Raw genomic sequence first — 22,765 nt, forward strand, 5'->3', positions numbered from 1 at the left:
AAGTCCTTAATCCGAAATAAGACGAGGGCAATGTGCGAAGGAACACAACACAGTTATTAACAATTTAACAGTTTTAATGAGAAAGAAAATATGCACATATGTACAAGATAGAATAATACAGAACGACCAAATTAAGTGGATGGAAGTAAGAGAAGATAGTTAATTGTTGCGAAAACATATTCCGCTAGACTTATCTGAAGATGAGTCGTGTAACATTGTTGACATGCGCTTCCTCGCTTCGTTTGTTCTGGCTCCTTTTCGTTAGTGATATCTCGGTTGCAATTCAAACAGGACTAGCAGGTTCCGTCCTGAGTTGACTGCCACTCACGCTGGTTGAAAAGCAATTGGAAAACTGGCAGAGCTTCCGTCGAGGGTGTGTGATCCGCAGATCTGGATAAGATGAAAAAGAGGCAGCGAAGTGCGCGAGCAGGGGTTTTCTAAAGCCCCTCACGTGACCCCCAGAGGTGTGGGGATGGCTTCCCTAATCCACGGGCTGACAGGGGTTAAAGCAAATCTAATCAGCAGGAGCTGTACACAAATTAATTCCAATACGGGTGCACACGAGTTTAACCTCTGTGGACGGAATTGAGGTTGTTATTATAGCCTGCTGGGCTGGGCTGGGCTGGGCTGGGCTGGGCTCGACTGATTCTTTTTTTGGCGTGTGATGGGTTTTTAAGGACCTCAACCGGCTCCTGGAGACAGTAAAAAAAAAATATTTATAAAAGTGCATTTATTTTCAAACACCGATTGGACGAAAAGTCAAAGTCTGAGTCATGTGGGGTGCTTACAAATACATTGGTGTGAAAAGACAAAATCTTAGTTTTATGCTCGCAGAATTTGCGTGGGTGTAGAAAGAAAATGTGCACATAGCCGGAACATTCTTTACACAGCTGCACGTGCAACTGGGTTTTACGTTTGGGTGCCATTACATTATGAAAAATTAACGCTGCATGCTATTATTCTGGTTTAGTAGACCTCGCTATGATATCAGAACAAATGGCTGACAGGGTCATCTTAAAAGTGAAACAAAAAATACTAATATAAATCCATACAATGCCACTGTGACATTAATTGGGTGAATTTTTATCAGTGTCTTGTTATAACTTAGCAACTCGGCTCTACTTGTGTTTCCATCTTAGAGTTATCTAATCTGGTTCTTTATTTAGAATTTAAACTAATTTAAAAAAAAAAAAAAAAAAAGATACAGAAAAATCTTTATAATGTATCTACCTGCCAGGGAGCAGAAATGCCATATTAAAAAAAATCATGTTTAAATGATTTAAAGTGATTAATGTGAAATCGGTAGTATTACAAAGCTGATCTCAAAAGATAGAATTATTGTGGGCTTACCTGCCTTTGTTTGTTTATTTGTTTTTTTTTTCTTTTTCTTTTTTCAAGATGGCGGCATGAAGAAGTCCCTTTGCACTTACTCATAAAATTTGAATTTTGTGTTTCCATCTTAGAGTTATCTAATCTGGTTCTTTATTTAGAATTTAAACTAATTTAAAAAAAAAAAAAAAGATACAGAAAAATCTTTATAATGTATCTACCTGCCAGGGAGCAGAAATGCCATATTAAAAAAAATCATGTTTAAATGATTTAAAGTGATTAATGTGAAATCGGTAGTATTACAAAGCTGATCTCAAAAGATAGAATTATTGTGGGCTTACCTGCCTTTGTTTGTTTATTTGTTTTTTTTTTCTTTTTCTTTTTTCAAGATGGCGGCATGAAGAAGTCCCTTTGCACTTACTCATAAAATTTGAATTTTGTGTTTCCATCTTAGAGTTATCTAATCTGGTTCTTTATTTAGAATTTAAACTAATTTAAAAAAAAAAAAAAAAAGATACAGAAAAATCTTTATAATGTATCTACCTGCCAGGGAGCAGAAATGCCATATTAAAAAAAATCATGTTTAAATGATTTAAAGTGATTAATGTGAAATCGGTAGTATTACAAAGCTGATCTCAAAAGATAGAATTATTGTGGGCTTACCTGCCTTTGTTTGTTTATTTGTTTTTTTTTTCTTTTTTTTTTCAAGATGGCGGCATGAAGAAGCCCCTTTGCACTTACTCATAAAATTTGATTTTCTTTATTAAAAATAAAACTACTTGATCAGTTTAAGTGATTTTTGGAATATGACATCTTTGTTCTTTGATGTGTATATACATCATAAATATTTTTCTGTCTTTTCTGCATTTTAAATAAAAACCAAATTGAACAATTTGGGCAAAGCAAGAAATTTTAGGAAACTATGGAATAAATATCGATTGAAAATAGATTGTAGGATCGTTCTTGAGATTTGGGGACAAGATTTCCTCTAGGCTAAACTCCCTCCCCAAATTATATGTAAAAATAAATATTTTAAAATATTTACTGTTGTTTTAAAGTAAAGTGGAACGATAAATTTTGTCGCCCTAAAGAAAATAACACTACAGGTTTATTTAAAAACTTTTATTGGAAAAATCAATTCAGGTAACTTGATTATGTAGTAGAGTTGACACCTGTTCAATGTAGCCACCTTCAGCTTCAAGCACCGCCTCAATATGAGTATGGAACTAGGAGCATACCTTTTCCACAAACGTCAGCAGGAGCTCGGCTAATACTCGGCGGATGGCAGTGATCAGGCTGACTTTGGTGTTATGGGAGGTCATATTTGTGATGTTCTCGATGTATGACCAAATGAAGTAGTCCAGCTGGTGCAGGTAGGAGGAAGAGGGGGGGCAGTGAGAGAAGGGGACAAAGTCATAGCACTCCTTCTGAAGTCAAGAATGGGTCTGTTTGGTCTTGTGGGTTAGTGCCGAGATCTGCCAGCGGCCACCTGATTGCACCAGGAAATCGCCATACTCTTCATACATCCAGGTACACTTTGGTGTTGACTTTCAAGCCGACTTCGAAGATGTGAGGTGGCATGATGTGGCCCTTACTTGGAACCACACCAAGGACCATAACTGTGGCCAGAAACTTTATTGAGCTGTGCCCTCAAGCGTTGAACCATCCGGATTTGCATTTTGAGGGTGCTGGCAATGGTCCTTGAACATTGTGTCACTTTCAGAAAGGATAGAAAGCTCCTATCACTCTTTGAATTTGTACACAACTGGCAAATTAGCAGACGGTCTTCAACACAAAAGATATATAGATTATGTCCCGAGTAAGGTAGCGAGTCAAACAAAATTCACTCAAGGAACAAATTTGGTCCGCTGGCCAGAGAATGTCAACCCTTGATATAAAGCATAAGAATGTTCAATAATGTTTATTGTTATGGAAAATTAAAAATATATAACAATTTAAACAAACGATTTATATAACTTTTTATTTTATTTTTATCGTTTAAGCATCAATCTCACGTAAGTAATAATGTGTGAGTTAGCATTTATTAATATAAAAAAACTCAGATCATTATAATATGAAAAAACTTTTTTCACCTATAACATGTTTCTTGTACTCAGTGGTTTCAGTATGTATTTCAGGGGGGAAGGGGGATTTGCAATTCTCAAAGACCCTACATGGTGGAACGATAAAAGTGTCGCCTTAAAGGAAACAACACTACAGCTTTAGTAATTGTCTGTATTTTTTAGATGAGTTGTTTTCATTGACTAGTGACTAGGACTAGTGACATATGGCCGAGTGGTCCTAGACGTTGTATCAAAGTTTACAGTTACCCAAAGGTGCTGAGTTCAATCCTGAACGAAGGCAGTGAAAAAGTAACATTGAAAAATAGAGAATCAGCAACTATGTCCCAAAGCCTAGCTGGAGTCCGAACACGGTACCCCCGTAATAATAATAAAGGGTTGGGTTCGAGACTCCTAACAAACCGTTCACCTGACGAAGGCCGGAGGGCAAAACGGCCGAAACGTTGTGACAATAACAACCAAGATGAGGAAGTCAGTCCGACAATCACAATCAACTACAGCTTTATTTTAAAACTTTTATTTAAAAAATAAATTCAGGTAACTTGATTATGTAGTACAGCTGACATGCCTTTTTTACAAACGCCAATGGGATCTCAGTGAATACTCAGCGGATGGCGACGATCAGGCTGACTTTGGTGTTGTGGGAAGTCATGTTGGTGATGTTCTCAACGTATGGCCAAACAAAGTAATCCAGCAGGTTCAGATTGGGAAAAGAGGTGGGCCAGTAAGAGAAGGGTACAGAATCGTAGCACACCTTCTGAAGACAAGCCTGAGTTTCTTTGGAATTGTGGGCTGACGCTGAGTTCTGCTGCCACACCCAGGGTCTGCCAGTAACCACCTGATTGCACCAGGGGATCACCGCACTTTTCAGCACATCGAGGTACACTTTGGTTTTGACTTTCAAGCCGACTTCAAAAATGTGAGATGACATGATGTGGAGCTGGTGCTCACTTGAAACCAAACCAAAGACTATAACCGTGGCCGGAAACTTCATTGAGCTGTGCCCTCAAACACTGAACTGTCTTGATTTGCATCTTGAGGGTGCTGGCAATGGTCCTGTTGTCATAACTTGAATCAGTAGAGAGCATGCATCTCACTCGTTGAATATTGTGCCACTTTCAGACATGCTCTTGGGATTTGTACACAACTGGCAAACTAGTAGATGGTCTTCAACACAAAAGAAAACCGGTTTTCATTAAACGGAAATGGAATCATTATCATCTTTCCCAGAGCGACAATTTTATCGTTCCACTCTGTAAAAGTACACATTTTCAAATTATCCTTTCCAATTTTTTTTCTATAATTATTAAATTAAATTATATTATTAAAAAAAAACGGTAGTCGTATTTTTCTTTTTCTTTTTTTTTTTTTTACAGTTACTCGAAATTTTGTTGGTTTTATCGTCCTACGTTCTTGTATGAAAAAAGATAAATACATTTCTTAGTAAAATGGAGTTATCTCCCTCAGACCAATGATGAGTTATAGAAACGTGCCAATTTACTCTTACGCCATTTTGGTTACTTATTTTTTTCTTTTTTTCTTTTTACTAAAACAGTTAATGTCAAAGATAAAGAAAAATGTCTGGCGCAGTTTTACAAACGTTCACTGTGCAAAGGGAGACAACTAAGAAATTCGTTCATACTTTTTTTTATTTTTTATCTCATACCTAATGTATTAAATAATTAATAAAAAAAAATATCGCTGCTGCTGCATCGAGCGTTCTAAATTACCCTCTGACCAATTGTAAAACTGCACCGACATTTTTCACCAAATGTTTATATTATGAAGATTGGGTACTTGTACAAGACATGAAAAAAATGAAAATACCGAAAAAAGTTTAAATTGTACGTATCCGTTATAGAACGAAGTTCTCCGAAAAAAAATTTCACTTAATTTCATCAAGTAGTTTTTTTTTTTTTTTTTTTTTTTACAGCGGAAAAACACGTTTTTATGAGAGCGCGTTGAAGGCGGCCATCTTGGATTTAAAAAAGAATTTTGTTTGAATTTTAGAAATGACAAAGGGAGATAACTCCAGTTAAAGCGTTGACAACCCCTTCCCATCTTTAATACTAGCTTTTCTTCCTAAAAACGAACCTTTTGCTCGGTATCATAACAAATTGTTTTTTCGCTGTAAAAAAAAAAAAAAAAAAAAAAAAAAACTTGATGAAATTAAGTGAATTGTTTTTTCGGAGAACTTCTTTCCATAACGGATACATACAATTTAAACTTTTGGTACTGGTCGCGGTAAGAGTTCCCTGCCGAACACCCTCAAAAAACAATGACTTCTCCCCGCGCAGGCGCAAAGGACATGTTTTAGTTGCCATAGTAACAAAAAATTTTATCGACATTGTTTTACTGTTTATGAATATTGAAATAAAATACATTACTACACATTTATTAATAATATCTCACTTTTAATCACTTTTATCGACTTTTTAAAACTTTTTTTTACTCTTTTTAAATGACAACGTTAATGTTTATGAATATTGAAATAAAATACATTACTACACATTTATTAATATCTTTCTCTTTTTTTTTTTACTATTTATGTGTCAATTTTATCGACTTTTTCTTTTCTTATATTGAAATATTATATATATGAAATATTGAAATTATTCTTATATTGAATATTGAAATAAAAGACATTACTACACATTTATTAATAATATCTTAAATATTAAAATAATTTCCCAACTTTTTTCATTTCTATGTGTTTTTAGTTTTGTGTGTCGAATGAAACTTTTTTTTTTTTTTTCATTACAACAATAGTTATCGAGTATCGACCCTGGTTCTTTGGCTGACAAACGACATCTGTCGGCGGTTCTTGAAATTTACTTACCACAAAATGGTGATAGAATAATAAATTTACTTACGTTTAATCAATGTTATTTTCTTTTTTAAATAGCATTTTCTTTTTAAATGATGTTTTTACTGTTTATGAATATTAAAAGAAAAATAATTACTAAACATTTATTAATAAGAAAATGGGTGCTAGTGCACTTATGATCCGCGCTATATTTTAAATCGTATTTCTAAGCTTAAAGTTTAATGTTTTTTTCGTGCTGAAATAACGTTATTATTTAAAAAGCCATTCTTAACATGGGGAGGGTGCAAATTCGCCTAAAAAAGTAGAATCTCATTTTACAGAATTAGCTAAGAGTGTTAATTTGCAATAACACCTATGGCACCATTGGCACTTCTGCATGTCAGTAACATGAAGCGAATCCGTGTAATTTAGTTTCAAGAACCGCCGACAGATGTCGTTTGTCAGCCAAAGAACCGGGGTCGATAACTATTGTTGTAATGAAAAAAAAAAAAAAGTTTCATTCAACACACAAAACTAAAAACACATAGAAATGAAAAAAGTTGGGAAATTATTTTAATATTCATTTTAAGAAAATGCTATTAAAAAGGAAAAAGTCGATAAAAGTGAGCCATAAACAGTAAAACAGTAAAAAAGTAAAAAAAAAAAAAAATAAATAGATATTAATAAATGTGTAAAACGTAGTCATTTAAAACAGAAAAGAAAAAGTCGATAAAAGTGACACAAACAGTAAAACAGTAAAAAAAAAAAGAAGATATTAATAAATGTGTAGTAATGTCTTTTGGTCTCAAATGGTCTGTTAATGCCGGAGCTGGGCATTGGGTATGAGCCCCCACTGCTCTATAAAATGGTTCCATAAGGCGTGTGTCACTTATAACCTCTGACAGACAAATTCACGCCCATGCGTCCACGTCACGAGACCGGTTAACACCGAATGAGTGGGAATGCAAGCGAGTGTTCAGCGCTATAACTGTTCGTCTGCTCTTAAATCCAGCTGCGTCTGCCAGCAACTGGCGGCGCCTGGTGATAGTCTGCGTCTGCAAGGAACTTGCGGCAACCTGTCTTCAAACCCATGGAACGACTGTCGATAATCGGCGGCTCCATGGTCGGACTATCCCTCTGCGTCTGCTGACAATCAGCGGCAAGGATATCCGTTCCTGGGCACACACCCACAGTGTACATTTGCGACTGGCGTCCGCCTGTGGTTACTACCGCCAAGAAACTTCATGAGAAATATGCACAATTATACAACTGCGGACCCTACTACGGCGTACGCGGGAGCCGACGCGCTTGTTCATCCAGTGGAACAAGTGTTAAATTTGCAAGCCGGAATGCTTCGAAGAAGACAGAACTACTTCTTCGCCTGTTGGAACGTCCGAACCCTGAGATCTGAGGCGGCACAAGCCCTAACGGTGCGCTCTCTACACCAATACAAGGTGGACGTCGCATGCTTGTCTGAGGTCAGATTACTGGACAGTGGTCACCAATCCATCAAGGTACCACAAGAAGATACTTCCTACCACCTCTATCACAGTGGGGTAACGGACAACTCAGGACTGTATGGCGTCGGAAAAAAACAAAAATCTCTTTTGGACTGGGAACCCATTTCCCCTCGTCTTGCCCGAATTCGGCTAAAAGGAGTTATCCACAACGTCTCTGTCATCGCAGTCTATGCACCCACGCTAGACTCAGCCGACGCTATAAAAGATACCTTCTATAACGAATTACAAGCTGCCGTCAACGGAACCCTCGCCGGCGACATGCTTGTCATAGCAGGTGATTGGAATGGCAGAACTGGCAAGGTGGATGCTCAAACAAGATCTACGCTGGGCCCATTTGGCGTCGGGAATCGCTGTGCCAATGGTGAATGTATCATTAACTTCGCGATGAACAATCACCTCATCGTCTCCAATACGAAGTTTCAGCATCCAAATCATCATCTGGTGACGTGGTACTCGAATGACGGTGTCACGGCGAACCAGATAGACTACATTTTGATACGCAAACGCTGGGTAAGCAATATGCGTGACTGCCGCGCTTACAGAGGTGCTGAAACAGGAAATACCCATGGATCGGATCATGTCCTTGTTAGAGCCAAGCTCACAATGCGACTGAAGGCCAACAAACACGTTTCCCGTCAAAAACGTCTTGATATCACGAAGCTGAAAGTGGACGACACTGCGATTCAGTTTCAACTGGACTTACGCAACCGATTCAATGGTTTACAACCAGAAGAATCGGTGGTAGATATATGGAAAGCACTCAAAAAGGACGTCACTGAAGCAGCGGCCAACACTGTGGGTTTCACAAAGCGTCGTCAAAAGGACTGGATCTCAAGTCGAACGGTGAAATTGGGTGAGGAGGCTAAACGTGCCAGACTCAACGGAGATGCCAACTATCGTCGGCTTCGCCGAGAAACAACGCACTCTGCCCGCAACGACCGCAATGTTTACTGGCACAATATCGCAACTGACATGGAACATGCGGCCTCGGTAGGGGACTCCCGCAAGTTATATCAACTATTGAAGTCCAGCACACAGACGAGGTCATCCGGAGCGAATCCATCCACAACAGTGGAGGTGAAATCATTACTGAGCTAAACGCACGATTGGATCGGTGGCACGAGCACTTCCGTGAACTCCTGAACCACCAGCCTCCACCTACAATACCAGGTCAAAACACCCCCACCGCTGCAGATCTCTACGATTGCTCGTCGGATACCCCCAGCCACGAAGAAATCAGAGCCGTCATTGCCAAGTTGAAGAATAACAAAGCTCCAGGCGAGGACGGTATCCCGGCTGAAGTCTACAAGACCGGAATCGATAAATTAACCCCTCGCCTACACCAGCTGATTTCTGAGATTTGGAATAGTGGGGAGATTCCCCAGGATTGGAGTGACGCCATCCTTCTTTCCTTTTTTAAGAAGGGTGACAAACGGACATGTAGTAACTACAGAGGCATCAGCCTTATAGATGTCGCTGCCAAAGTCTTCACTATCCTCATTCTGAGACGGTTTCAATACGAAAGGGACAGAAGGACTCGTCCTAACCAATGCGGATTCCGACCTGGCCGCGGATGCGTCGACCAAATATTCACACTGAGGCGAGCCTTGGAACAGCGCTGGTGCTACCAACAGCGTACAATCGTATGCTTTATCGACTTCGCTGCCGCTTTTGACTCGGTCGACCGCGGTACCCTGTGGAGAGTGATGGAAGCAGATGGTATCCCCCCGAAGCTACTCAACTTGATCAAGGCCTACTACCATCGGACTCGCACGCGTGTCCGCTGTTATGGCCAAGACTCCTCTTTCTTCAACGTCAGCAGTGGTGTCCGCCAGGGATGCGCGCTCTCGCCCACCCTTTTCAATTACGCTATTGATTGGATCATGGAACAGGCGCTGCCTGGATATCCTGGCGTCGTGGTAGGGTGTAACTTTCATCTCACCGATTTGGACTATGCGGACGATATTGCGGTTCTCGGGGAGAGCTACAGAGACATACAGACGGTGCTGAACCGAATCCAGGAGAAGGCAGCTGCCATCGGCATGAGAATCAACGCCAGCAAGACGAAGATTCTATCGGCTGGCATCCCCCAGGCAGAAAGGTCCTCCGTCACTCTCAACGGGGAAACCCTCGAGGAGACGGATAGCTTCAAATACCTGGGCTGCACGTTCATTGGTACCGGTCAAGGCATGAATGAGATTGAAACGCGCATTAATGCCGCACGAGCTGCCTTTTGTCGACTCCAAAGGCGATTATGGTCACGGCCTGAAATACGTCTGAGGACAAAAATACGAATCTACCAGGCCCTCGTCCGCTCAATACTTTTGTATGGATGTGAGACCTGGCCCATACGGAAAGCGGATCTGCGACGCGTAGAAGTTTTCGACCACTACAATCTCCGCCGCATTCTCCATGTCCGTCCCTTGGATTTCGTCGCCAACAAAGAAGTCCGGCGTCGCTGCAATCTCCAGGCAATTACTGACCTACTGCGGGCCCGACGTCTTTGATGGTTCGGCCATGCCTCCCGCTGTGATGCAGGGGTCTTTATCCATGAGGCTATCTCCCCACATCCTCTACCCGGCTGGAAAAAACGTGTCGGTGGCCAACTAAGAACGTGGCTCGGGACTATCAAAACCGACGCTGAGATTATTTCGGGCCCGCTCATCTATGGCCTGTCTCGTTGGAGACGTGACTGGCTATTGCTCACTCGGGATCTTGCCTCCGATCGCCGGGCTTGGGCCGCAGCTGTACGAGATGTGCATCTTGATGAAGCCGACTCAACTCCTCCAGGGTGAATGCCGTTTCAAGTACAAGTACAATGTCTTTTATTTCAATATTCAATATAAGAATAATTTCAATATTTCAATATAAGAAAAGAAAAAGTCGATAAAATTGACACATAAACAGTAAAAAAAAAAAGATATTAATACATGTGTAGTAATGTATTTTATTTCAATATTCATAAACATTAACGTTGTCGATAAAAAGTTTTGTTACTATGGCAACTAAAACATGTCCTTTGCGCCTGCGCGGGGAGAAGTCATTGTTTTTTTAGGGTGTTCGACAGGGAACTCTTACCGCGACCAGTACCAAACTTTTTTCGATATTTTCATTTTTTAATATCTTGACTAAACTGTACAAGTACCGAAGATTGATAAAGTAGTTTTTGTTCACAGAGGAACATCAAATTTCAATGAGACAGAACGCGACGGAAACATTTTGTGAATTTCCAACAACAACGTAGGTGGGGGGGGACAGGGGAGATAACTTTATCTAATTCTTAAAGGTTGTAAAAATTTGACGAGATTAATTTTACAGTTTTTCATAATTTTATTTTTAGGCATTCCTTTATTCTCCCTGGTTTTTTTTTTTTGTTTTTGTTTTTTTTTGTGTGTTATTTGCAATCGATTCAAAATTTAGTAATAAAATCATTAAAATTTCATGTGCGTTTTATCTGACACCGTTTGCTGCAGACTTTTCGTCGCTTGTTTTCCTGACCAAATATGTTTTTGTCCAAAGATTCCTCCATATTAAAAAAATAAAAATAAAGAAAAATTTGTATGATGTATGTACAGGTGACGTCACGAAAACATCATATTTCAAAAATCATGTAAATTGATCAAGTAGCTTTATTCTTAAATTTTTATGAGTAACTGAGGAATGACTGTCTTGTCCGCCATTTTGAAAAACAATCTCAAGGAACAAAGGGAGATAACTCAACAATAGTTCAAACTTGCAAGGTTTTTGTTGTAATGCCTTTACCATTAATCGCTTAACAATGATTTTCAAATGATTGAAACATTTTATGGCTGTAAAAAAAGTGGCCAAAATAGGCTCTGGATGATGGATGATCCCCTTAATGTGCGACTTAAAGGGCAAATTTCACATAGCTCACTACACAGTTCAGGTTATTAGCTTTCCAACAAGCCTTCATTTGTTAAATTCTGATCCATAGTCGCTAAGATTCCAAACTTATTAAATTGCCAAAAAAAGGTGGTGTATCTATCTATCTATCTATCTATCTATCTATCTATCTAAATTGAATATTGTAATGCTCATATCTTCGGTTCTATGGGACGAAACTACATGAAAATTTGCAGGCTTTTTGAAGATTATAATACTATTCTATGGTTAAAATTTTATGACAATTGGTAAAATATGCCCAAATTTGTCTGCATTGGTATATATAGTGATATAGTGTCCTGGCAGGCCACTCCAGTTTTGTTGCTTGTTTTCTAAAAAATGTATTGAACAGCATATACCTCTTTGCCAGGTGTTTATAGACTTAACTAAAGCATTTGACATGGTCAATCATGCGGTTCTCTGAAAAGTACTGGAAAAATTTGGCTGTACACCTGCTTTTACGGAAAAGTTCAAGCAAATTCATCATAGTATGAAAGGTCGCGCCAACTTCAATGGTTGGCTATCGGAAGAATTCCCCAATGATAACGGAGTGAAACAGAGTGTTATAGTTGCACCAACATTGTTTTCGTTCTATTTGACTGCTGTGCTCTGGTATAGTTTCCGCGATTGAGATATGGCAGCAAAGAATAGCCACCCATAGAAACAGTTTATTTCAATAAACATATAATTTATGCAACAAAATAAATAAATAAATGGTCACAAATTTAATAACTAATACTTGATTGATATTCCCTTTTCTGTTTTTAATACTAGGATCCTTATAAGCATGGCATTGATCAGTTGACGAATATCATCTTGAGGAATTTCTTGCCATGTCTGACGCAATACTAAAAGTTCAGGGTTAGAATATGGCTTCCCTTTCTTTTTACAAAAGGCCCGATCTAATATGTACCAAAGGTTTTTAAATGGGTTTATATCCGAGGAGTGACTTGGCCATGGAAGTTTGTTAATCCCATTTTGGCTCAACCAATGTTCTGTTGTCCTAGCAGAGTGACAAGGAGCTCCGTCTTCAATAAATAAGGAGTTAATTTGGTTCATTTTACCACTTGAGAATATTGGTAGGAGTTCTTCACGAAATATTGAAACATATTTAGCCGCCACAACACACCCGCCCCTCCACCGTCTCCCCCAAATGTAAACACAGAATTTCTGTGAAATGTTAAACAGTATTCTACTCGGTAAATGTTGGCGCATTACTTATGGAAAAACGGTTAATTAAACTGCAGAAGTACCTGTTAAATTACACAAGTTCTATAATTGAATCCCCCCTCCCCCCAAAAAGAACAAAAAACATAAAATATGCTTTTGTAAACCGCTCGTGAAAACTCACTGACAGCAATATTTTTACTATTAAATGAGGTGAAAACTTTTATTTTATGAAAAATATTTGTTATTTTAAAATGTCCGCCATGTATTCATGCACCTTGTGAAACGTCAAGTGACTATGCGCGTGCGCGCAGTTTAGTAAGAAAGTGAAAAAAAAGATTGTCCGTTTTGATATCGGGAAGCGGAAAAAATCTGGAAGGGTGAGTGGCCTTGAAGCCAAAAAATATTTTTTGGGTCATGTTTTGGCCCTTTTGGCCCCGTTTGGCTCTTTTTGGTGTTTTTTTCTAAATGGGAAACAAGATGGCCGCCAGCAAAAACAATAGTGATTACGTTGGATACTGAACGTTTTCAAATATGGATAACTAATTGTTTGCACCAAAAATGAATGCGATATTCATTCTCAATGTACCCGAAAACCTTTAAACGTCAACAAATTAAAGGTGAATGCCGAGGGGTCGGTAAACTAAAAAAATGTCAACAACAACAATAATGATGATGATGATGACGACGACGACGTCGACAATAATAATAATAATAATCATAATTCTAATTTCGTTTATCAACATCTCTCTGGAAAGGGATGGGATTCATTTCCAGAGGATTTCCCTTAATCCCAGCTTCAAACCAGGAGCTTCAAAGATCAAGGGTTTTCCTAAGGATGTTGGTGGTACCTATAATTGCAGAGGTTTGAAGGCCGCCTAAAACATTGGGGATTTGTAGTTTTTTCAATTGTCCTACCAGACATCTTGATACTACTCGTGTACCAACTACGACTGGGATTATTTGTGTTTTAACCCCGTGTAGATGCCTTATCTCCAAGGCCAATAGGGCATAATTGCTCCACTTCTCATTCTCCTTCTCTCTCACATTCCTGTCCCAGAGTACTGAAAAGTCTACAATCTGCCAGTTTTTGAGACCTTGTCAATGACGACCAAATCCGGACGATTATGTTCCAATTGCTTGGTCGTTATGACACTTTTGTCCCACCATACCTCTACCTTGCCATCCTCACTTGTTCTAACTTCATCAGGCACCTCCTCAAACCATTTTCAGGCACACTTCACCCCTACCCTCTTACACACCTCCCAATATATCCCAATATCCCATGCGATCGTGTGTTTTGTGGTACTCTCTCTGGGCCAGTCCACTACACCCTGCTGCAAGGTGTGCAATTGACTCTGAGGTCTTACCACAAATCCGGCATTCTGCAGCAACTTCCTCTCCTAGAACCACTTTTTTGAACAATCGTGTTCATAATGCCTGCTCTTGTGCTGCACAAACAAAAGCTTCAGTACTCTTAGCCAGATACCCAGCTCTAAGCCATTGCCATGATTTTTCATCAGCCACTTCTGCTATATCCTGGAAGAACCTTCCATGCATTTTTCTTCCTAGCCAGTTCCTCTGTCCTTTCTCTATCCATACGTTTCACATAATCAGCCTTGGTCTCACATACCTCCACTTCATTGGCCACAACCTTAAGCATCCACTCCTCACTTCTAACCACATGCTCCTTCAACGACATCTTGGTTCTAACACAATCTTTTACACTTTTCAATCCTCTCCCACTGTCTTTCCTCTTTTGATACAGCCTTGCTACACTACTTCGAATGTGAAATATACCAAACATTGCTAAAACTTTTCTTGTTTTGATATCCATGGCATGCAAATCCTTGTCAGACCATTCTAAAATTCCTGCACTGTATCTCAAAACATGTATTCACTGCTTTCATTAGGTTTTCTCCATACAGTTTTGACTTAGCAATTAGTTTCACTCTTCTAAGATACTCCTTCCTGACTTTTTCCTTCATTTCTCTATTCATGATGCCTACACCCTCCACCCTCCAACACTCCCAAATACTTATACCCTGTATCTTCTATTTCTTTCATGATTTCTCCATTTAGCAGCACTATTCCATTCGAATGAACCTTTACTCCTCTTTTCACCACCAGCACCGCGCATTTACTAATCCCAAACTCCATCCCAAAGTCTTCTGAGTATGTCCCCACAAGTTCTACCAGTATCTCCATTTCCTTTTCATTTCTACCGAATATTTTCAAATCATCCATAAACAGTAGATGGTTGAGGCGTCTGCCACCAGATCCAAAGTTAAACCCCACCTTTTCTCTCTTCAAGAGGATGCTCAGTGGCATCATTATCATTACAAAAAGAAGTGGAGATAATAAATCTCCTTGAAATATTCCACGTTTAATGCCAACCTGCCTCATCTCCTCTCTGTTGGCTGTCAGCACCGTTTTCCATTGAGCTATACTTGTCTCCAAAAGGCCTACCACATTCTCAGCAACCTTCATCATCAATACTGTTTCACGTATCCATGAATGAGGAACAATGTCATAAGCCTTTCTGTAATCGATCCATGCTACGCTCAGATTCCTCTTCTTCTTCTTCGCATCCTGCATTAATGCTTTATCAATTAGTAGTTGCTCTTTAGTACCTCTCAAGCCTTTTTGGCACTCCTTTTGTTCATCAGGAAAAACACCATTACTCTCAAGATGTTCATAAATTTTCTCTGCAAATATTCCAGTCAACAGTTTCCACATCAATGGCAGATATGTAATTGGTCTATAATTATTGGCATCTATTCCTTTTGCAGGATCTTTCCTAATCAGTGTTGTTCTTCCCTTCACAAGCCAATCAGGAACATCTGCCGACTCTACAACCCTTTGCAGGGCAGCAGCTATAGGTGGATAAAGGCATTGAAACTGTTTAAACGAGAAGCCCATCACTCCATCGTAACCAGGTGCCTTCCAGTTTGTCATCCTTTGTATGCCAACTTTAACGTCATCGATGGTTATCTCAACGTTCTTCATCTGCTGCATTTCTGATAGCCTTTCTCTGACCTCTCCCAACCAGCTAGCCTTCTTATTATATCGCCCTTCGACAGACCAAATCTCACTCCAGAACTTCCTGGCATCTTTTACATTTGGAGTGTTGTTATTTCCCGCCTGTTTACTAACATTTAATTCTTTATACAGTTGACACTGATTGTTCCGGAAAAGGTTGTTCTGCCGAAATGCAACACTTTTTCCAACAAAGTTACGAATTTTCATACCACCAGTGTGGACCCTCTCTTTCAACATTGTTAGAACGCTCATAGTTCCCTTTTCCAGCAATCTATACCTCCTTTCAAGCTTGTTCTACCAATGTCTTTCCGCCACTGTTTAATACTTTCTTCAAGCCGCCTCTGCCAGCATGGCCTTCTATCCTTCATTTCTCTCTTTTTCTTCTGTAATAAGCCAAGACGATTCGCAATAACGTATGACACTACATACAGAAGCCTGTTAAGTTCCGTAATCGATATGTTCTTTCTTATGATGTTGTGAATTACTCCTTGAACTATTTTTACCTCGCTTTTCATCTTCCGCCTATCTCTACTCTTTATACTTGAGATCTCTATGATATCGTCTCTAAGAAGAACCTCTCTTAACTTCTGAAGTACTTCTTTTTCTACAAAGTTCGAACTTCATCACCACTTCTCCATACATCTGCTCCTTTCACTGGTTCCATTGTCTCAGAGTCAATGATCTCATCTGCCTTAGATCCTTCAAACTCCTTCTCATCACTTCCCCTAACCATAGGATTCCATACTTCCTCAGTTGTCTGCCTCCCATCATCGCTTACATTTCCCTTCTGCACTTCCACTCTCTCAATTCTTTCATCAGAGCTAGTTCCATCAATTTTACTTTTGTTATTCATTTCATTCCTAACCATCCATTCAAATAATAATAATAATAATAATAATAATAATAAACAAAAAAAAAAAAAAGAACTAATTGATCAAATTACGTGATTTTAAAAAAGTTTCCATCTTCGTCCCGTGACTGGTACGTATATCATGCGGACATTTTTGTATTTTCTCTACTTTTAAATGTCGTCATAAGTGTCGATCTGAATAATCACCAAACTTCTAAACAAACTACTGTCAAAAAGACTGTTTAATAGAATAACTGGTAATGTTGACTGATACTTTACCCGCCTCCATGATTAAAGATAGCTTGTCTCAAAGTTGTGTTTAGAAGTGGAAGTTGATTTAAGAACGAAAACATGACAACCTATCCTAAGGAAATAAAACGTTTTTAGGCAAGTTAAGTTACTCTTCTTACTTATTTTTAAGTGTTTATTTAAGTCAAAACTCGGTGTACCCAAAAATCTGAAGAATTTCCTCGTTCTCGTTGCTCTAAGTTAACAACTAGGCACTACTTGTGTTTCAAACTTAAAAAAAACGCCTTAAAATAAGCAAAAACACTAAAAACTTATCCAAGTAGACAGAAGCGTAACTAATCTTGCCTTTGGTAACATTTATGCTCGAAAATTCAGTAAAATTGTAAATTAAGGTCCGTCACACGTTCGTATATAACAAAATATTTTTTTTTTTGTAGATTTCGGTGTGCTAAAAACGAATCTGCAAACCGTTTCCATAGTTTTCATGATATGAAGAAATTACTTTTTCGAAACGTGGTTGATCACTTTTCCATGTAAATTTAACTTTAAATGAGCACCCACTTTCTGGCCACCTGAGAGAGGGAGCATTTTTTTTCAGTGTTTATTGGCTAAAAGATTTTTTCGATTTCTTTTGTGTTTTCATCTTTCAATAAAGACACGAGGAAATTAAGAAATAAAGAAAAATCGGTATTATTTTACTTGAAGGCTCGTCTCACATTCGTATAGAAAAAAAAAGAAGTTTTTTGTAGTTTTCGATGTGCTTTAAAAGAATATGGTAACCGTTTCCGTCGCACATTTATCGTTTGTATAGTATTAACCCCTTAAGTCTGGGACTATTTTCCATTTCACAGCCTGGCACGTTCCAGGGGGCGGCATTTTGAGAGGGTAAAAAAAATAAATGAAAGCTAACAAAAAAATCTGAAATTTTATGGCGAAAAGATTGTAAAACATCGAGGCTTTTAGAGATATCGGAATCAGAAAAATGTGTCCCAATTTTATGAGCGGCAAACGTCAGGGGCGGCATTTTGAGGGGGTAAAAATAGAAAATAGAAAAAAATAAATAAAAGCTAACAAAATATCTTGAATTTTATACCGAAAAGGTTTTAAAAAAATCGAAACTTTTGAAAGTATTGGAATCGAAAAAATGTGTCCACATTTTACGAACAGCAAAAACCAGGGGGGGGGGCATTTTGTGAGGATAAAAACAGAAAATAAAAAATAAATAAAAATAAATAAAAGCTAACAAAAAATTTGAAATTATATACCGAAAAGCTTGTAAAAAAATTTGAACGTTTGGAGGTATCAGAATCGGAAAAATGTGTCCCTAATTTACGGTTCCAAAATCAATTGTTTTAATTTTTCATTAAATTTTTATTGTTTTTAAATTATCATTAAAACTAAAATGATAATAACATCAAAATACGATGTAAATTTATTTTATTTATAAAACAAAATTTTAAAACAGTTTCATAAATTTTCTAGGTAACCTTTCAAAGAAAGCAGTTGATTTACATATTCCAAAAAATGTTGAAAAGTAAAAAAAAAAACATTTTTGCCAAGAAAAATACTTTCAAACATCACTGTTGTTGAATGATACAACAGAAAATAAGTAACAGAAAATTATGTAATTTTGGAATTGTAGAAACATTAAGCAAGTACGGAATAAAAATCGACTGTGACCAGATTTTATGATCGTCATATCAGGGAATATAATTTTAAATGGGAACTAAGTGCTACACCTCAAATACTATTTAAGTGGCTTTCTATTCGATAGTTTAAATACTGCCGAATTTCTGTCAGGTTTTGAACAATCAGTAATTGATTTTTTTTCAAACTATTAACAACATTTTATAATCACTGACGTATTTATAATCAAACCGAAATTTATTATAATAAATTAATTCTGGTAATTTAATTTTTTTACTTGTTTATTAATATAATAATTGTAAAAGATAATACAAGAAAATCTCCTCAGAACGCGTACTTAACTTAGAAAAATCGACTTACTTTCTTTCAAACAAGAGTAAATATTTAAAAATATGTATATTTCTGTGAGAGGCACTTGAATCCTATTTAAAACTATATCGTCTTTAAGAATGGTCTTAAATTCTATCTTTAATCGACATTTATTCCGTAGATGCTTAATTTTCATACCTTGCCAAAATTAGTTCATCAATGTCTAATTTTCTTAAATTTAATTAAAATAAAACAAAAATATAAAAAGTGATATTTAATGTTTTTGATTCATTTGGGATTTTATCTGCTTTTTGCTTTAATTAGTTGGTGTGTTTTGTTCGAGGTCCTTTTGTCCGATACTCTAGGTGTATATATGTATATATGTATACATGTATATATATACATGTATGCATACATGTATATATATACATGTATATGTGTGTGTGCATTTATATATATATATATATATATATATATATATATATATATATATATATATATATATATATATATATATGTGTGTGTGTGTGTGTGTGTGTATATACTAGTGATGGGATGATTCCAAATTTTTTCCCGATTCCGATTCAATTACTGATTCTGTCTTAAATTTAGCGGGGGGGGGGGTCTAAATATTTTTTTCGAATGTTTTCCTTTTAATTGATTGAAAACAATGAAACAGCTAAAGATGCATTTCTCTTTTAAAACAAAGCCGATTTGCATTTGTCATTAGTTGGCAAAATGCTATTTGAATATTTCATAAACAATTGAAAATAATTAACGATTGTTATGCAAAATAAAACGGTATAGGAACAGAATAGTTAACAAAGTCTCCTCTCCATTTTAAACATGAGTTACTACATAACATAGTTACTATATAGAAAACAATTCTTGACTTAAGTTAATTATGTGAATGTATTCTTAACTATTCGATACGTTCTCTCTACCAAACAATGTTCATGTATTTACCCTAATCATCAATAGTTGCTCGGTTATTACTACTTATAATGTTATAGATATGTAGTAGATTGGTTTGTTTTTATGCAAAAAACAACAAAAAAACAAAAACCAACAAAACGAAAAAAAAAAAACAAAAAAAAAACGAAACAAAAAAACAAAAAACAAGCCACATATAATTATAATAGAAATACTTTTTACTAATATTGTGAGAATTTTAGACAAACACCCTTGACTAAAAATGATATTTTACTTTTGTTTTATTCGACTTTCATTTTGTTTTATGCGATTGCATATATGCACCTTGAAAATCTTACCGGAAAAAAGCGCGAACAGTTATTTTAAAATTTAAACTCTCGTACATTAATTTAACCTAAAATGATGAATAATCATCATTTCCTGGCTACACTAATATTGTAGAAATGTTCACTACGTCGAATTCTGACTGGCAAGGTTTTAAATCTATACATAATCGCTTAGAGGCCCCCCCCCCAAAAAAAAAAGCTTACAGAATTTATTTCCATGAGGAAAATAATAATCTTTGGTTAGTCTTCAAAAATGCTACAATGTCTTTGAAATGAAAAATCATTTTATGTTCAATTAATATTGCTCCAGCGTTTCTCAACTAGAAGGATCTAGAGATCCGACTTGCTGAAGGAAACATAGTTGACAAAGTAGAGCAACATCTTATTGAGGAGGAAACTAAGAAGTGGCGGGAAATTCTAGCTAGATTGCCGGACATCATCATGTTTCTCGCCAGGCAGAATCTGGCACTAGGGGTCACCGGGAAGACAACCATAATGATTGAAGAGATCAAGAAAACAAAGGGAATTTTTAGAATTGGTAAATTTATTGGTCAAGTATGACCTGTGCTTTGGGAACATTTGGTGAAAGTTAACCTGGGAAAAAAAATCGCTACTTCTTATCCGTCACCAGAAATTCAAAATGAATTTGTGAGCATTTTGGCAAAGCAGGTGAGAAAGAAAATCATCGATCAGATCAAAGAAAGCAAGTATTTTTTGCATCACTCCTGATGTATCTCACAAGGACCAGATGAGTGAGGTGTTGCGCTACATAAAAATTGACAAAAATAAAGTGACAGTGGAGGAGTCGTTTCTCCGCTTCATTGAGACAAAAGGTAAAAACATGGAGGACATTTCTAAACTGATTTTGAGAGAATAAGAAAGCTATGTTTCGTTTCGTATTTTCATTCCCGGTTCGATGTTTAGCTGTCCTAATTCAACATTGAAACGAACTATTTCAATGGGCCAAATCACACCCATGTAAAGACCCAGTCAACAAATAACTGCCAGACAACATAAATTCTTATTTTCTTCTTGAGTCAATTAATGACGAAACGTTTTTTAAGGCTGATTGCGTACGTAGCATGACAAACCTGCATATAGGATATGGTAGGGGAACCTGGGGCAAAATGAGATAGCGGGGTAAAACGAAACACCACAGATAACTGAAACAGAGAGAGAGAGAGAGAGAGAGAGAGAGAGAGAGAGAGAGAGAGAGAGAGAGAGAGAGAGCTCTTTCGTGAGGAGTCTGATCAAGAGATCACGTCTACCATTGCTTTATTCAACCCCGTACATCAAAAAGGGGTAAGTATTCAAAATTTATCTATCTGTGACGAACTGTAGTCTGAGAGTGCAGAAAGCTGGGTAGCCTGTCAAGGGGACTGTAGAAAATGGGCACACTACGGCTGTGCGGGTCTAGACGAATGTAATAAGACCCTAATCTTCATTTGTGAGCTCTGTGAAGACTGACTTATTCAGACCAAGATCCGTCTCGTTTTGCCCCAAGCAGGGGGCGAAATGGGACAATACAGTTAGCTGAATAAATCATCTGTATTTCTTTTGAAAATAATTTCTCATCTTTTTTTCCAATACTTTGAATGTTCAGTACACAGAATATGGTTTATATGTCAATGCTAACTTTGACTCGACAGTTCTTTTTCCCTTAAGTATCTCGTTTTGCCCCAGGTTCCCCTACTCCAGTGGATTATTAAAAAAAGAAAAAAGAAGAAAATGATAATAAAGCACTTTTTTTTTTTTTTGTTATTGTTGGAATATTATACGAGTGTAACGAAATTAGTTGTTTTTTTGTATTTATTTATTTACAGAAGAAACATATTTTTTATTAGCAGCAGTTTAACAAGGGGGAAAAAAATGACAGAAATTCAAAAAGAAAAAAAGGCGGATAAACACAGAAAATCTTTTACAGAATTTAAGCTAAACAGAAATAAAATTCTGTTTACAGTCCAAACAAAACAATTTGTTAATAAAAAAAAAAACAATAACAAACAAAAACAATTAAAAACAGTTTTTTTTTAAGTTGAAATATTAAAATAAAAAAAACAATTAAAAAGCAATGAAAAAAATTAAACAGAAACAATTAAAAAAACAAGTTGAAATCGATTAAAAATGCAATTAAAAAACAATTTAAAAAACATAAAAAAAAAACAATTAAAAAAGAACACATTTTCGCATCGCTTGCATTAGCCATGCAATCACTATTATTTCCAGGCTTTGAAAATATGCAACATAATAGACAAGTGTTGCTTTTAACAAAACGTAGACTTGTAAAAAAAAAAAAAAGAAAAACAAACAAAAAATTGCTGCAATGGAATTAAAAAATCAGAACCAGTTGGTAAAAGGCCATGAGAAAAGGGTCTCTTTACAGCTTCTCTCCACTTTTCATCTTGAAAAAAAAAAAAAAAAAAGACAAATATTTTGGTGCTTAAGATAAAAGTCGGCAGATCTATTTTTAAAAAATGTTGTTTTAAACAAAAACAGCAGTACATACTTAATTGCCATGTCGAAAACAGTAATATATCTAAAAATTACGAAGATTAATCGAGTAGAAAATTATTTATAGTTAAAAGTAATTCCCCCAAAATTGG

At 36.9% G+C, this 22,765-nt stretch overlaps 1 protein-coding gene across 1 annotated transcript; it reads left to right on the forward strand.

Annotated features, from left to right (window-relative positions):
* The first annotated feature begins 7,469 nt into the window (after positions 1-7,469).
* LOC145263293 (protein CFDP2-like) lies at positions 7,470-8,834 on the forward strand. The gene has a single exon (XM_080120374.1). The coding sequence runs from the start codon at positions 7,470-7,472 to the stop codon at positions 8,832-8,834; it is 1,365 nt and encodes a 454-aa protein (XP_079976500.1).
* The last annotated feature ends 13,931 nt before the right edge of the window (positions 8,835-22,765 follow it).

This window comes from Euprymna scolopes, chromosome 38 (assembly GCF_053919585.1).
Source record: "Euprymna scolopes isolate OS-2025 chromosome 38, ASM5391958v1, whole genome shotgun sequence".
In the NCBI taxonomy this organism is placed as follows: Eukaryota; Metazoa; Mollusca; class Cephalopoda; order Sepiida; family Sepiolidae; genus Euprymna; species Euprymna scolopes.

Coding starts and splice junctions, on each gene's coding strand:
- LOC145263293 (XM_080120374.1), top strand. CDS start 7,470: ATGCACAATTATACAACTGCGGACCCTACTACGGCGTACGCGGGAGCC.